General features: G+C 43.0%; 1 protein-coding gene and 1 long non-coding RNA gene across 4 annotated transcripts in view; both read left to right on the top strand.

The window, feature by feature from the left end:
• The window catches only part of LOC117244175 (collagen alpha-1(I) chain-like), a 2,484-nt gene extending 965 nt beyond the window's left edge, over positions 1 to 1,519 (top strand). For all 3 annotated transcript variants that reach the window (XM_033513293.1, XM_033513294.1, XM_033513292.1), the window contains exon 2: positions 361 to 1,519. In XM_033513293.1, the coding sequence (XP_033369184.1) occupies positions 562 to 1,161 (600 nt within the window). In that variant the 5' untranslated portion in view covers positions 361 to 561 and the 3' untranslated portion in view covers positions 1,162 to 1,519. The remainder of the gene's footprint in view (positions 1 to 360) is intronic.
• Positions 1,520 to 1,786: 267 nt separating this feature from the next.
• On the top strand, positions 1,787 to 12,809 carry LOC117244174. The gene is made up of 2 exons (XR_004496752.1): positions 1,787 to 3,081; positions 7,321 to 12,809. It is a non-coding gene; the product is annotated as an uncharacterized LOC117244174 (long non-coding RNA).
• The last annotated feature ends 3,673 nt before the right edge of the window (positions 12,810 to 16,482 follow it).

Genomic DNA, 16,482 nt, shown 5'->3' with positions numbered 1-16,482 from the left:
CCGCCCGGGGCAGCGGAGCCCCGGGAGCCGCGGGAACCTCGTCCTTGCGGGTGGGCAGCGGAGCTGGCCCGACGGCTCAGGCCAGGGGGGAAGCCCCTGCTTCAGAGCCCACGCCGGCCTTCGTCGGGCAGCCTACGGGCTGCCCGGGGCCGGCTCCCCCCTCCGTTCTCCCTCCCGCCCGCGTTTTGTAGGAAATCTGAGCGCTCCCGGCACGTTCGGCATTCCCCCGGTAAAGACAGCCCCCTGTCCCCCGAGGACATTGATTTGCGGGAAGCTTAAGGCTGGGCCCTGTCAGCAAAGGGGCTGCCGCTGATAAGGATCCCACCGCGGCAGCTATGAAGAGGTTTTCTCCCCTGACAGGTGCCTGACAGGGCTGGCCGGGAAGAACTGCTGACCTGTCTAAAGAAATATATCTGCGTCTCCCGGAATGGCAGGACAGATGGTGCCCGTTCGCACCGAGGCGACTTCTCTCGATGGCACACACCGAGCGGAGCTGATGAGCGGTTTGTTTTTATGGCAGGGAGGTAGCGATGCCCTCGGACATCCCGTGGCAAGGGCTTGATGGGAAATGTCCGCTCCTGTACAGGCGCGGGTGCCTGTACCGAGACGCGTACCGGGAGGGCGGGGGGCAGCGGCGTAGCTCCCGCCCGCTCCTGCCCCGTCCCCGTGTACATGACCTGCCGCAGGATGGCCGAGGAAAGGGGCTTTCGTCACCCCTGTCAGAGCCGCGCCCCCAGTTCCCTCCAAATTGGTTCTAAAGGTCGCTCCCCGCTCGCCCCCACGCCCCTCGGCCTCGGCGGCCTCGGCGGAGCCCCGGCAGCACCGGGCCGGGCTCTCGCTGCCTTTGTGCCGCCCGCGGGGCCGCGCAGGAGCCCGTGTCAGGCAGCGCACGGGGGTGAGGCAGGGCGCCCCCGGCCCTCTCGCTCTGAGCCGCTCTCCCGGGGCCCCGGCGGGGCAGTGCCCGGGCGCGGACAGTGCCCCGGCCGCACGGGCAGTCGCGGCCCCCTCGGCACCCCCGGCCCCGGTGGCGGCTCCGCCGGCGGAGCGGCGACCCCGGCAGTCAGTGCCTCTCCTCCCCGCGCCCGGCTCCGCAGCTCCCGAGTGACGCGCAGCCCGCCGCGCTGGTCCATCCGCACACATTTCCAATCTCATGGCTCATAAACTATTAGCGAAGGGATTTCATTATTCACCTTCCGTATCTTACAAAGGAGAAAGGGGAAAAAAAAAAATCAGCAAAAAGCCAAACCAACAAAACACGCGCTTCTGGTAACAGCAAGACCGGGCCGGGTTTAAATCCCAGCGCCTGCCCAGGCTCAGGACTCTGGGCTCGGCTCGGGGCTGGCTCCGCCGAGTTCCTTCCTCTGGCGCTGGGCTCCGGCCGCGGCTGCTTGTCCCGGAGGGACTGCGGCGGTCAGCCTCGGCCCAGGGCAAAGCTAAGCAAAGCAAAGCCGTGAACTGCGTTTTACCGGCCACGGAGAAAACATTCCAGAAGAAAGAATAAAACCTTGAGGATGAAAGGGGTGGGGGCAGTCTGCTTGTTTTCCTTGCTTTTTTATTTATCTCTTTTTTTTTTTTCACCCCCCTTTTTTTTTTTTTTTCAATAAATAATACTAGGAGTTATTTGGCTCTCCATTGGAATGTGACAGATCAACTCCGGGGCGTGCAGCACAAGCGCTCCGCGGAGCGAGGGCCGGAGCCCGGGGAGGCGGCGGAGCGCGGGGGGAGCGGCCGGGCTGGGGCTGCGAGGGGCCGGGGTCAGGCCGAGCTGCGGGCGGGGCAGCCAGGGGCAGACGCGCGCCTCAGCAGGGCGCCTATAGAAACATAGGACCCGATCCAGGAAAAGTTACTGACAGCCTGGATGAGGCGAACACAAATGTTAATACAGCTAACTTTGTTTCTTTCTTCCCCCGCCCCCCGCACTTCCTTTCACGATTTTTTTTTTTTATCCTTTAAGAAATAGACTGCGAAGAAGTTTAGATCACGAGGTAATTATAAAAACCAATATAGAGATTTTGAAAGAGAGACCCACTTCATAATTTTATAGCGAGGAGCAAAATATTCTAGCGAAGTCTGGGGTCGTCACCTGCAATAGAGCAATGTTCCCACCCTGTTTAATATACATAGTGTGGGAAATGGAGGGAAAACATAGCTAGCACCTGTAGTGCCAAAGGAAAAAAAAATTAAATTACTTCATCATATTTTGGGGCTATTTTGCAGGACATTCTTCAAAAATAGACCCATATTTAATTATAGCTCTAATAATTTTTCTCTGTGAGACTGCTAGTTAATACTAAGAAGGAAATGGAGTTTCTATCGAGTTTTTAAATGTTGGTATCTTTAAAAAAATAGTAATTTTCCTATGTTAATAGCTCATCTGGGACTACAAGTGACCAACCTGGATCAACTTTTAATTAACACGCTGACCTGCCGAAGAAGCAAAACTCCCTTAAAAAAAAAAAAAAAAAAAAAAAAAATAAAGGTGTGTATATAAATACATCGTCGTGACCCTGGAAACCCCAGGGCTCTCCTTGCCCTTTTTGTAGGGAGGAGGTGATTTTCCAAAGGCGCGAGGAGATGCGCAGGTTCGGCCCCCGCCCGCCTCCCCTCCCCGCTCAGGCTGCGGGGCAGCGGCGGCCCCGGGAAGGGGGGATGCGGTCGGAGCGGGCGGGGCACTATGACCGGAGCCCCTGAGCAGCGTGTGCGAGGAAAAGGCCGTGGCAGACAGGCGGAGGATTTGGCTCTATGGGAGGTGTGGTACAAGCACCAGTGGGGGGGTGGACACAAGCTCACGCGTGGGTGCTCCAAGCTCCAGAGCCTGTTCGGTAGCTCCCCCGCACGAAGCACAAAGAGAGGTCAGCAGCCTGAAGGATGAACTCCTTTTCTTTCTGCTGTTGCCTCGTCAATGCTTTGTTTGTCTTGTTTTTTCCCTTCATGGTTAAATTAAATATGGCTTTAAATTCAGGTTTTTTTTTCCCATGCACGTACACACTTCAGGCAGATTGGCTGCTGGAGACCGCCCCCACCCCCCAAAACTGGCACTGGAGTACGTTACTGCCGAGTTACACTTTAACTTCTCTGCAGGTAATAATTAAAGACCTTCTTTCTAAGTCTCTTTCCCCCACAGAAACACCGAGGCTCTCTTTCGCAATAGATTATATTGATCACACATACGGGCACACTCTCGGAGCCGCCTTCTGTGAGCTGCTCTCAATTCCATGCGCTCTGCACAACTTTTCCCATATCTTCTCCCACTTTTTTTCCCGAGCTGAAAGGTTTCTTCAGGGATGCATTTCTATGAACAATTCCAAATCCCCCCAAGAAGAAGCTCCATGTGCAAAAGCCAGTCATCCAGATGCACACCTGCAGGCTTTGCCCATAAGTCTGAATTTTGTCCCACACTTGCTTTGTGTGTGAGTTTAAAAATAAGAGATACAGAAGGAACAAAGTCATCTGACATCTGTAATGCAGTATGTCTGTCTAGTGAGAAGAACTCCAACTGTTTTTTAGTGGCGGCACTTTCCAAAGAAAACCTTCAGCTTTGTCCTAACAGCCATACTGAAAGTTTTAGGGGCTCTGAGTTACTTGAGATCACAAATTAATCTGCCAGAGAAGTGCAGCACACACCTGATATCAACAGAGGGTCAAGAGCTGGCCAGTTCCAGCTGGTCCCGCATTTGATTTACTTCAGGCTGTTAAGATGTATGCTGTGGTGTTTTGATAAGAAAAAAGGAGTCAGCAGTTTGATTTGGCAATTCTTTCCTTTCTTTTTTTTTTCCCTCTGAAGAGAGGTGCAGTTTAAGCTGAGGAATTTGTTGTTGCTGGTGGGATGGTTTTTAGTGGAGGTTTTTGGTCTGCATGGGGCTATCTCATCACATACTGTTTACACTTAACTGTGTTCCTTACTCTCTCAAGCTAGCCAGACTGTGGCATGAAATTTTATGCAGCTTGTCTACTTCAGGTCTCTAGCATCTGTGGCCAGTGCCTTTTCTGGGGTTCACCCCAGCCAGACAACTTGGAGTAACAGCAAGGGCAGGGATCATCACCCGGTGGGTCACACCAGCAACCCTGCTTGGTCTTGGTGGAGCCTGACCACAGCTTCCCCCTCACACCTCTCTCTTCCACAGGGCCTTTTCTCTGAGCTTCATCAGATGCCACTGAAATACTTGAATTTGGGGTTTTTTATAATGTACTGATGTACCCATACAAGCTGAGTGTGGAGGCTGCTTGCTCTCAGCTGAATTAAACTATTATTTGAGGATATCTTCTGCACCTGCTGTGCCCACTCTTACAGCCCCCAAAACTTTCCATCACAGGGAGTTAAATCAGTAATTACAGCAGGGACGTTATCTCAGATGTCTGTGTCCATGCAGTGTAAGAACACCTGCAATACTCCAGACCAGAGGACCTTTGCACAAATGATGCCCCTCAGAGGTGGCACCAAGGGGTGCATAAACAGGGGAATAAGGAGTTGATCAGGATTTCTTTTTATTCTATCCCTGGTTTTTCTTTTCCTTTCCTCTTATTTTAGTTACTCGGCCCCTAAAATAGGGAAGAGTCACTGACCCTATTGCCTTTCCATGAGGCAATTGGTGTTTGAAAAAGAACCAGAAATCCTCAGAGGACATAATCTGTGATAATGTATATTCTAAGGTAGATGTGCTGCCATTCCCTGTATTGGGCTTGGCAAACATTTCTCAGCAGAGACCACATTTTCTGCTGCATGTAGCTTTAGAAAAAACATCATCACTTAGGCTGAAAACTGATATGCTGGCTGTCTGTACTGGGCAGATTATTTTGAAAATACCTGCCAAAACAATTTGTCCATTTCCAAGAACAAGGTTATGGAAAAATAAACAGTTTTGCTCATACTAAAATGGAAACTTTTTTCCTTTGAAATGCTCTGCTGCCCTCAGGCTTTGAAGCACAGCCTCAAAATGTGACCTTTTTTATTTAAAATGTGCTTTCCCCTTTCTGTCTGAAAATTTATCTAAATGTGTCTAACTTACAAATATTAGAAACTGTGTCATGAACAGATGGCCAGCAATGATTTCTTTTATTCTAGCAGGAAAAAGGCATTGCTAAAGGTTGTCCCTCTCTGCAAATAGAAGCTCGAGTATACAGTGTTGAGGCTAGATTTCCACTTTAATCCCCACCTCCAAGTTTGCCCCGTGAGCCTGAATTTTGGTGCAGAATCTGAGAGGTAGGAATCCTATCTCTCCTAAGCTCCAGGTGATCTGAAGGTTGTGTCAAGAAGAAAGGTCTCTGCGTGAATACAACACAGAGGAAAAAGCCATTCAGCCTGTGACAGAGCAGGCAGTAGAAGCAGCCAAGCCAGGCAGAGAGAAAAGCTGTGACTGGTGTTTGGAGGCAGGAGCCTGGGACTGATTAGGTAAGGGGACACAGAGGTTGTGCAGAGAGAGCAGAGAGAAGCTGTTCTATTGAGGAACCTGGAGGGCAGATAGGAGGGCAAGGCTGGAAAAACCAACTAATGCTGTCAGCCAAGAGCAAGGATGCTTAATTGCAGGATGTCCAGAGTAGCTGGGCTGAATTTCATTTGAAACATGGTAGAAATTCTGAAAGTCAAGATGTGGAGTTTTTTCCACTATTTTTAGCTGATGCAGTTTAGCTACATAATTAATGCTTTTTATTTGGAATAGAGTCTGCTTTCTAATGCTGAAAAAGAACTGACCTTCAAGAGAAGTGTTTCTGAGATGATTCAAAACATATTTTAATTTGTGTGTGTGTGTGACCACTGAACTAAGGAAATGTGTTTTATATTCAACACTAGCCACCACATCGTGGATGTTAAGGAAATGACTGACCTGAGGGGTTCAGAACACCTCAATTCAGCTTCCATACATTAGGATACATGACCACAGAGATTATATTCCACAAATTTCCTGAAGCAGAAATGAAACCCTGCAAGGTACCCTTCCTCTGGGAACAGATCAGTACTTTGTAGATTTTATTCACTAGAATCCTGTCTAATTTGTCACAGAGCTGGGAACAGCTCATGTACAAGGTAGTGAATTACAAGAAGGGAAAGAAGGACTTTGTGGCAAAGCAGCTGCTGAATTTTACCTGCTGAGTTTGCTTCCATTCCCCTTCCACCTCAAAGATTCTACAGTGTTAGGAAAGTTGCCCCAAGAGGCAATACTTAGTTGAGATGAGGGCCCATCTTGAAATGTGGGAGTCTGGTGGGCTGAAGTGAATCACTCACTTTGCATGGACTAGGCCAAGCGATGCAGAATGCCAAACAGGTTGAAAAATCAAGCACATAATATCTCTAATTGGATACCCCAAATTAGCAGGCATTTTGTACTTTAATCTCATTTGTTTGGAACAGAGATTTATAGAAAGGATAGGATGATATAATCCCTTCAGCTTCAGGCTGTAAAAAAAAAAGCACCCAGATGCTATAGGGTGGTGGTAGAGGAACAGGAAAAGAAAAAGATTAGTATTTATCTACCCCAGATATGGCCCCATGTAGGTAAATTTAACACTGGAAATAACTCCTGAAGAAAGCTCTGCCTAAGCCCAACTCTGCAAGCCAAAAGGGTGCTTGTGAGGAAGATAAGCAGAAAAGCCCCACTGCCCTGTCAAGTTGTGTTCATATTTCATTGCATAAGAGCAGATGAAACAAAAGCTTTGTAAAGTTATTTGTGAAAAGGGGGAAGGAGAGGGAGGAAAAAAGAGAGAACAAGGAAATAAGGTGCTGACCCAGAATAGACTAAAAGTGCATGTCTGTACCATTGAAAGCACTTGTACTTGTGGACACGTCAGGTATATACCTTAGTGGCTTCGCTTTTTGTTACTCTACAGTCTCTTTTCCTTTGTTTCTTGGCATATTTTGTCTTACATAGTCTGAATTTTGAGGAAAATTCTTTTTTCCTGGAAAATTCCTTGTCATCTCCTAGTGCATGATGGTGTAATGACAAAGCACCTGCTCAAGGGATTGGTCCTGAGCCATGTGATTAGCTTTTGTTTTCTCACTTCTTACTGGCTTTAAATGTTTATAGAGCCTGAAATGCTCTTCTAATTTTTGTGTGTCCTAACAAAGTTAAGCATAATAGCAAAAGGGCAATCAAATGTAGAGTCCAAGTCCTTTCTAACTTTTTTATTTCTCAGTAAGCACCTATTTAAGTCATATTTTAGTGGGTAGCACTTCCATTTGGAACTGGACTAAAATCTTCAAAGTATTTCAGGGGGATGGATTTGACACTAACAGTCCTCTAGATTGCCATACATCTGGCTGGACTGAAACAAACAACAGGGAAAAAACCTGCTCCTAAACTTCTGAATTTCTGTTTTCTATGTTAGAATACAGAAGAGCTCCAGAATCTGTTCTTTCAGTCAGAGATGGAAGTGCACTCACCAGGCACATGGTTCTGACCTCAGCTGGAGGAGACTTGGCCTGGAGTCAAGCAGTTGCTGCACTTACTGAAACAGCCAAATGAACTGTCTGCTTTGCCTTAGATTAAACTTCATTCACTGATCCAAGACAGTAAGTGAGACAATAATTTGCTACTCTTTGTTTTGTAGCAGATTCTCATTCAGAAGAAACCTGCAGTTCAGCATCAGTTTTTTTACCAGCAGCAACCATGGTGGCATTGTAAAATTGTACCTCCAGTAACTTCAACAAGTAGGATAAATAAATGCAGATGTAAAAAGAGAAAACTCATCCTGTTTTTAGTAGCACAGAGGCTATATGAGAGCAGAGTACAAAGATAGTGTCAGGAGTCCAGATGCAATCAGAAGGCACCATTATTTTGAGTGGTAACTTGTAACAAATAAAGCGTCATTTCCTCTGAGCTGAAGACCTCTACAGCACTGCCTTTACCACCACCAGCCTACCTCTTTTCTTCTCTAACAAGCCACAGGCTTGACTGAAGCGTTAGAGAGTAAATTGCTTAATGTCTTCTAGAGACCTCAAATATGTGAAGTACCCAGTGTGTAAAAGAGAGAGCTTATTTCAAATGCAAGCATAGCAAAACTGACCTGCTGGAGACAAGAGCCTCTGCCTTGTTCCTGCTCACATGGGGTACTGTGCTTGGACTTCCTAACAAAACAAATGTATACTTCCAAGTCCATCACTTTTAAACCAATATACGAAGCAGAAAAACTAATATGATCTTAATTAAGCAATGGAAGGGTGACCATCTGGCTGTTTAGAAATCACATTTGACCCAGGTAACAGCAAATGTTTTCCATATCGGAGGAAAAAATGTAGGCGTGACATCCACAACTGTCTTATTATTGATAATGACAAAACAAACAATTTCAAGATGTAGTACAAAAGTCATGTTGATGGAAAAATGTATCTTTCCTACTGTATGTATCTCCTATACATTATCAGCCTCCTTGCAGAGCAAGATTGCTCTTACTGTGGCCAGTAATAATAGAAGAGAATAGGAAAAAAAAAAGGCTTTTCTCAGTGTATCTGACCAAGTCAAAGATCTGGTATTCATGTCAATAAAGCTTTACTATTGCTTGTGATGATAATCTTGTATTATCCCACCCCTGAGGTGGCTATAACTCATCGTGAATGAATAGATCATTATATAAAAGTATGTTCCTACTTTGATGTGCAGTAATCTGACTGTATCTGTATGTGATGCGAAAGGCCCCCAAACAACAGTAGGGGTGGTCACAATAAATCATTTGAGTATAAATTTAGCACTCATTGCAATAGCACTGCAATATTTCATAGACACATGTTCCAAGGGAAGAGGTTTGTTCATAAATACACCGATGATAAGTGACTTGGACACTCCCAGTATGAGTTTAGGCAGATGAGTAAAAGGAAAGTTTATTCTGATTTTCTGTGTAGGAGGGTGTGTTTTCCACTAGCAGTGTCTGGTTCATCCTTGTCATGTGTTCACAAACTCCACACCCACTCACCCATATCCCCAGTACATAGGAAAAGAAAGGCAGAGTTGTCTGGGTAAGTAAATTTAGGAAGAGGAAGATATTCTGGACCTGCTGTGTGGCCTCACCCGTGGGGAAGGTTTGCAAAGAGGTAAAGAGAGCCAACCTTCCTAAAGGCAGATGAGCACTGGTCTCTTACTGAGTTCAACTTGTTGAGAAGACCTACAGTGTTTAAACTACTTTTGTGGGGTGTTTTTTTCCCTTTTTTTTCCCTCCAGGGTTACTCCACCTTTCTGAGGATGAGGAGAATATGCAGGCTTAGCTGTGACACTTAGCAGATAAGTCAGAAAGGTGGTAAATGCTTGGGAAGAAGAAGCTTTAATTTGTAACTCTTAATAAGTTTTCAGATTAGCTTTCCCTTAAAAAAATGGAATGGCTTTTAAACTAAATATCCATTATAAAATGTATTGACAATAACAGAAGTGAAAATTCTGTACATTTGAACTCTCACTATTTGAGGAAAACTCATGTAAAAGCAGACATTGCATGCATTCACTGCAAGTGAATAAGTAAGGATGCTGAGATGAATAAAACCAGAAAGTAATTCTTAGCCATCATACAAATTCTCAACACTATCCTTTTTAATGATTTCATAAGTTCTCTGCACCTGAAAAATATATATTTTCTTTTAGTAACTATACACTTATTTAATTCACCTTCCTAATAAATCAACACATGTTGGGTATTTGCTTTTCAGACTCGCTTTTCCTTAATACTGAGGATTGAACAATTAATGCTGGAGTATTCATTTGAAAAGCTGAGGAAGAGCATTAAAAATAAAATCTAGAATGGATTAAACTCCTGTTTTATTCTGTGGAAGAATAAAGAACAACAGTACACATATTTAGAGTCATAAATGTACCAACAATCTTAATTGAACTAGTATTTTTAAGCATGTGACTGAATCAAGTAATGGACTGGAACAGAGCCTATAATCAGCAATGATGTATTCAGACTCTGTTTAAAGATAAGCAGATGGGTAAATTTAAACTCAGAAAAATAGATTTTTAGCCCAATAAATTTGCCTCCTGGAGTACCTTTTATACTGCTTGGCAATATGTTATTCTGGTGGGAGAGTCACACCTATTAATCTCAAAGTGCACTGGATCCTCTCTTCAGGAGTAAGTTTTCTTCTGTGCATATTTATATCCTCCACAGCCTGGATGGAGAAACTCTCACTTATCTTGAAACAGATGGATATCAAACCCAACTCTTTCTTCAGATAAGAATGTATTAGGAATTGCTCAGACGTATCAGTGCCCTAGATAAAAGAGATTCAGACCTTTCCTTTTGTACTTTTCTCATCTAGCAGAGAAGTTATGACCTGTAAGCTCCACAGTGACCAGGCTGCTGGGGCTGACTCCCCTAAACTCCACTGTGCAGCTACAGAGTTGTCTTCTCCTGAAGACAACTTGGGGCAAGATTCTTATCTCAGGTGACCTGACTTGTCTTTTGGGGCAATCCCTTTACTCACAGCTGCTGCACCCTCACACCTACTCCTGAGGCACAGACTGTACCATCTCTTTAAAGAGGAATTTTTTAAAAATAGAAATCCCTCATTTATATGGAAAAGCATTCTTTGGCTTCTCCCAAGCTTCAGACACCACCATTCAAACCAAACCAAATCTGACTCTATGAGTGTTCTTTCACAAGATGCGAGAACACGAAAGCTTTACTTTTTGACCAGCAGGTGCCATGCTGGGATTGTACCAATGGTCTGCCTACACCAGTCTGCCACCTCCTCACAAGCCAGAATCAGAAATGTCCAGGAAAAATGTTGGAACTGCACCACAATGAAGTGGAACTGACCTCCTGGAGGACTTACTCTGGTTTTAAGAGTCAGTGACTCTTTGTTCAGTCAGGAGAAAATACAATTGGCTTTTACTTACAGTTGGAATAGAAGTGATATATTAATACGAAGGTACTCAGAAAAGAGTGTTTATAGTGTCAAGACCAATTTCTAAAAAGCCTAAATTTTCAAGGCTATGTGAGCACAATGGCATGTTTCTCTTTCTGTTCATTTGTTCTTCCCTATGAAACAATAACTTCCTACAGCAGCAATCAAGAACAAGGTGAATTTTACATTCACCTAAACCAAACACATTTGAGAAGAAGAAATTAGGGAATTTTGTTAACTTTAATGCAAAAGATTGTGTTTCTGAAGTCTTTATCATTTTATTCCTGTAAAGGAATTAAGAAGATGACATGATTAGCAGCTTAGAAAAATATCTGTGGAAGTGCCAGTCACTATAACTGTTTGATGAACATGATACTTACGGAATAGATAAGGAGCTTTCTGATCTGGCACTTAAAAGACTTACAACTTGCAAACACTTTGGGGAGTACCACTGATTTAACTGGATCTTGAACGCTGGCACAACAAACCAGTGCTGAAAACACTAAAAGTTCTGCTTGTGGATAGCCCAGTCATCTGATGCTGCTTGCTTTGGGCTCATGGTTAATTGTTAACATTTTGGGGACAAGCCAGTGACCCTGTGTTCTTGCTCAGGAATGTATGACCCATTCACCAGCAACCAGTTTGTGCTGAATGCCCACTAGGCTGGAATATATTGGTGTTTAAAGATGCACCCAGCTCAAACTTTTCTGTGTTGCTACTGACTTTTCATCAGACATCCTGCTTTATGGAATATTCTCTCATCCTTCTCTGGAGTGATGGAGCTGAGAGGAAAGTTTTTAAAAGCTAAAGATCACTCAAGGAGAAATCAAATGGCTTTTGATTATAATTTCTTATTATGTTTAAGAAACTGCTTTAATGAAATCAAGATGGAACCCTTTGGATGCGGCAAAATTATGACTTTAACTTGAAATAACAAAAGAAATATTTAAGAATAAATAAATTAGGACATTGTAGAAATATGATTAAGACCAGTGCAACTAGTAATAAAACTGAAAAAGAAACATTCCAAATTTAATTTATTTGTGGCTAGCAAGTTTTAATTAAAACAAATCCTATTTGCTGTGTATTTACCAATTTATTATACGAGGACCATAAAGTGGAATTATATTGGATGATTTATTTTGTGGCTGTTTCTCTCTGCTTCTGTGTTCATGTCTAAATCATGAAGAGAAAACAAGACCACTAGCAAAATCCAAATAGTTTATTTGAAACAAAATGTGTAATTGTTCAGAAATAGACTATTGACTTTCACTGGGTTAAACAGCTCATGTACTGATTAGGCTTGAAGCTATAATTGTTCTTGTCACCCAAACTCTGCTCAGTCAATATCTTTTTATCATATACATTTTTAATCACATATTAATAAACAAGAAGGTGTGCTTTATTGATGGCTGGATTAGTTTATTGACCAACTCAACAATTCTCTATATGGTTTCTGAACACAGAAACAAGGTCAATGTGTAAAGATGAGGAATAGTACTTTCACCATCTTTAATACACTTCAATCTGGCGGTGTACTCCCTTTATTACAAGTGCCGCTATCTGTGTAATTTCTCCAATTCTTTTAAAAATTATTTCATATTTGAAACAATCTCCCTGTTAAAGCACACTTTGGCTTTAGTTTCAGGAACTTTAGACTTCTAAGAGCTTCTCTAATTTATTATTTATTTGTCACCTTCACACTAAACTGCATTATTTTTTAAACCTTTGGGAATTCAAGTTTTCAGATACATGTAGATTCTTACCAAGTATTCTCTAATTGCTTCTATTTTGGAAAATATTGTTGGAAATTTTTCATGTTCTCCTAATAACTTTCTTCATCCTTCTAATCACTTCTTGTAAGTTTTCTCCTCTGTCAATTGTTATTGTGAGTATTCTCCTTGAGATCCAAGTTGGAAATTATGGCCTCTGAAACAGCTGTATGAAATTAATGATTAAAACAATAAAAAATGTGGTACTCTCAGTAGTGTATTCCTTTCCTGTCAGAAAAAACTTGTGCAGAGGAGCTCCCATTCTACACCCCCTGTTTTATTTTTGGTTTTTAATTATTGCTTTTATTTTTCAAAAGAATGGAAAGTGGAATAGAAATAGATATTTTTATCAGGATTTCCATTTTTACAAAACACTGTTTTGCAACAGAAAAGTACTAAATTGAAAATACATTGACTCTGCCTGTCAGGCACTCACATGATCACCTAAACCCAAAAGTCATGTGAAAAAACAGCTGACTGCTAGCACACACTTCTCCTCAGCCAGAAACAGAGACGAAGCATGTTTTCAGCCTGAAGTTTTTAGTCTCAAAACCCTTCCACATGCTCTTCTCCTTAAGGTATTAGGTATGAGGTCAATCACTGCAGTATCACGTACCAATAGCTCTGATTTTACCAGGGGCTCATGCCTGAATGATTTAGGTGATGAAATGTACAGGAAAAAGGCCTGGCTTGGCTGTTTCTAAAATCACATGCAGAGGCACTGTTGCTTTGCTGTCTTCCTGAGACTCTCAAATAAGCTCTATTCCCCACTATGGATTACAGCTCACAGTAAAGAGAGGCTGTCTGAAGAAGTATCTGTATTTCTTTTTTTCCCACCCAGAAACTGTTTTGTCTCCCAGAGTATATTGTTTTCAGGTTTTTTTGTTTTGTTTTGTTTTGTTTTTTCAAATAGATTAATTTAATATTTGGCTACATTTCTGCTCCTCCTTCTAGGTCCTTTTATGCTACTGATTGTATTTCCATGGTATTTTAGGAAGAGGTAGAATATCTCAGTACTATCCCGTAATGTTTTTCTGTGCCTTTGTCTCTGGAGTTTAAAAGATATATAAATTTTATCCTTTTTGTGAGTGCTATGCTATAATCCTCAGGCTGTCAGTCAAGGAAAATACTTAAGCTCAAATATACTGAAGTATAAAAATCTAGCATAATGATGGAGAGAAAGCTGCTTGTGTAGTTATTAAACGCTAACCAGTGACCCCCAGGCAGTTCAGTTTTAAATGGGGAAGCTTGAGAAAGCAAGTGAAGAAGAGAGAATCCTTCACTCCACTAATACCTGAAAATACTGTGAAAGGGGAACTGAGACAGCAGCAGAGGGTCAGGCTGAACTGCTAATTACCACAAGGTCTTCTCCAGAAACAAAAGGCGTTACAGAAACACATCTGAACCAAGAGCAGACTAAACTCTGGATGACTAAACTGCAAACCCATTCATATTCACATGAGCATTAGCACTGTGAAAGCACCAAGTGCACTGGAGATGTGTAGAAGTTCTGGTCATGCAAGGTAAAGCTTCCCAAAGGCACCCTTTAATTGGTCTCATTTTCTCTGCCAAACATCATCAAAGTTTCAGATGTTCAGGCCAGGTCTTGTCACTTTACTATTTCATCACTTTTTGGATTACTGACTCCCAGCATAAATGTTCTCAAACATATTTGCACCTGTATGTTTTTCTGCCTTTCACATGCACACTTCTTTCCCCCTAAGAGCCTTGATTAATTCTTAAAAAGTAGAGAAAGGAAAATTATGGTGTGTGAACTACTATAAACCCCACAAGGTAAATAGTTGTACAGATAATTTTTAATTTCAAGGGCAGACAGGAAATTTTCATAACCCTTTAGGAACACAGTCCCCTCTCTCTACCTAATTTCTGGCCTTCTTAAGAAAGAAAACCCCAAAACACAAGAAACCCCAGTAACTATGTAAACTGTGGATACCACATGATGCTCCCTATGTCGATGTATAGGAAGTATATGGAGTGAGGCAAGCAAAAGTATTTCTGGGAAAGCTGTTATTAAAGGGAAGGCAACTACTAGAGAGCCAGTTTATGAAATGATTGAAATGAGTACTGTGCACAATGAATAGGCTGATTTCCATGCTAGGAACACACCGAACCATGCCAGTGTGGGCTGACTCACCACAAATAGGTGGGTTTGACTCTTGGCTCTGACACTGACTTATTGCACAGCCTCAGGCAAATCCCTAAACATTTGTTTTTAGTTCTCCATTTATATGATTTGGATAATACTTACATACCTGAAGGGGATACTTTAAGATACAATATATTTAAGATACTACAAAGATTTTAAATGCTTTAACATAGCTAAGCCTCATTAACACCGTCAGACTAAAATAAACACCGGATGATTTAGGTAATGCCTTATATGTTCCTGGAACTGGGGAACTTCACTGAACAAAGAGCAAAATCTTCAAAGAGCCAGAGGAAAGGGAAGGTACAGCCTATTGTGAAGGTGAAACACTTTGCAAGGGTGGGTGAATTTGTAGGGGAAGAAGAACAAGTTTATTAATAGGCAAGAGTTCATCCTTCATTAATTATTGAAGCAATTGGACAGTGCTGTAAAGCAGCACATGCTTAGGACTGGGTGAAGAAAACAAGAATCATAACCTCAGTTACCCCCTGTATTGGAGCTTTGCCAAGGAGAGACCTGAGGGTTTATTTTTATTTCCTATATAATGTGAAAACACAAATGTCAAAAGAAATCCTCTCCATTCAGACCTTCCTCTCCTGTCAGGAAGGGGAGACAGTTTTCTCCAAAACAGCATGAAATGCTCTGGACTGAATCAAGCAAAAGGATGATGCTTATCCTGCTGAACTTTTCAGCAGGGGAGAAGTCCTGGCATGGTGGAAGATGGGTTGGAAATCCCTCTAGATGAAAAGGGCCCAGAAAAGCCACCAGGAAGAGAGCTCATCCTATGGTGACTGCATTAAACTTATTGCAGCAAGGACAAAGTCAGAGCCCCTGGACCTCTGCTGGAGACTCTGGGCCTGCCACCAATGTCCTGAAATCCTTAATCACAGAATGAGATTTGCTTGTGTTGGAAAGGACCTTGAAGAACATCTAGTTCCAACCTCCCTGCTAGACCAGGCTGCTCAGAGCTCTATCCAGTCTGGCCTTAGCACACTTCCAGGCCAGGACAACCTGTTCCAGTGCCTCACCACCTTCACAACAGAGAACTTCTTTTCAATATCTAATTTAACCCTACTCTCTTTCAGTTCAAAGCCATTTCCCTTTGTCCTATATCCGTATGCCCTTGCAAAAAACATCCCTCTCCAGCTGTCCTGGTCCTGTAGCTCCCTTTATAGCAGCTGGAAGGTGCTATAAAGTGTCCCTGGAGCCTTCTCTTCTCCAGGCTCAAAAACTGGAACTCTTTCAGCCTGTCTTCATCTTAAGCCCCACTTAACCAGAAGGAATGCATTTTTGGGCTCACCCAGAGAGAGGCAAATCCCACACACAGAATATCAGATAAGATAAAACAGCAACATTAGCACTTCTGAGGTTTCCTCCCCCCACTTTTTTTTTTTTTTCCCTTCTTTAAAGTTTTTTCTCCACACTTAAAGGCCTTCGTGAAAAAAACACATTCTTAAAAAAAGGGTGGAGGGAAAGCCTGGAAGCATAGAGAGTGGCATAACAAGATGTGAAATCAGGTTAGCTGCTCTAGAAGTAGGAGGGAGAGGTTGAAAGTGAACAAGGAAGAGGAGGAGAAGCTGAAGTGGAGGTCTTAGGATGAGTGAGACGCAGTCAGAGGCAGGACAAAAAGGGACTTCTCTTGGTCAGTGGTAGGAAGCAGGTGAAACTGCAGCAGTCAGGTTTCAAGTGTTAAGAAATGAGAATTGTGACAATCAGTG

The sequence above is a fragment of the Parus major genome, chromosome 3 (assembly GCF_001522545.3).
Source record: "Parus major isolate Abel chromosome 3, Parus_major1.1, whole genome shotgun sequence".
Lineage (NCBI taxonomy): Eukaryota > Metazoa > Chordata > Aves > Passeriformes > Paridae > Parus > Parus major.
Note: the sequence above shows the minus strand (reverse complement) of the source record. Positions and strands in the feature narration are given on the sequence as shown.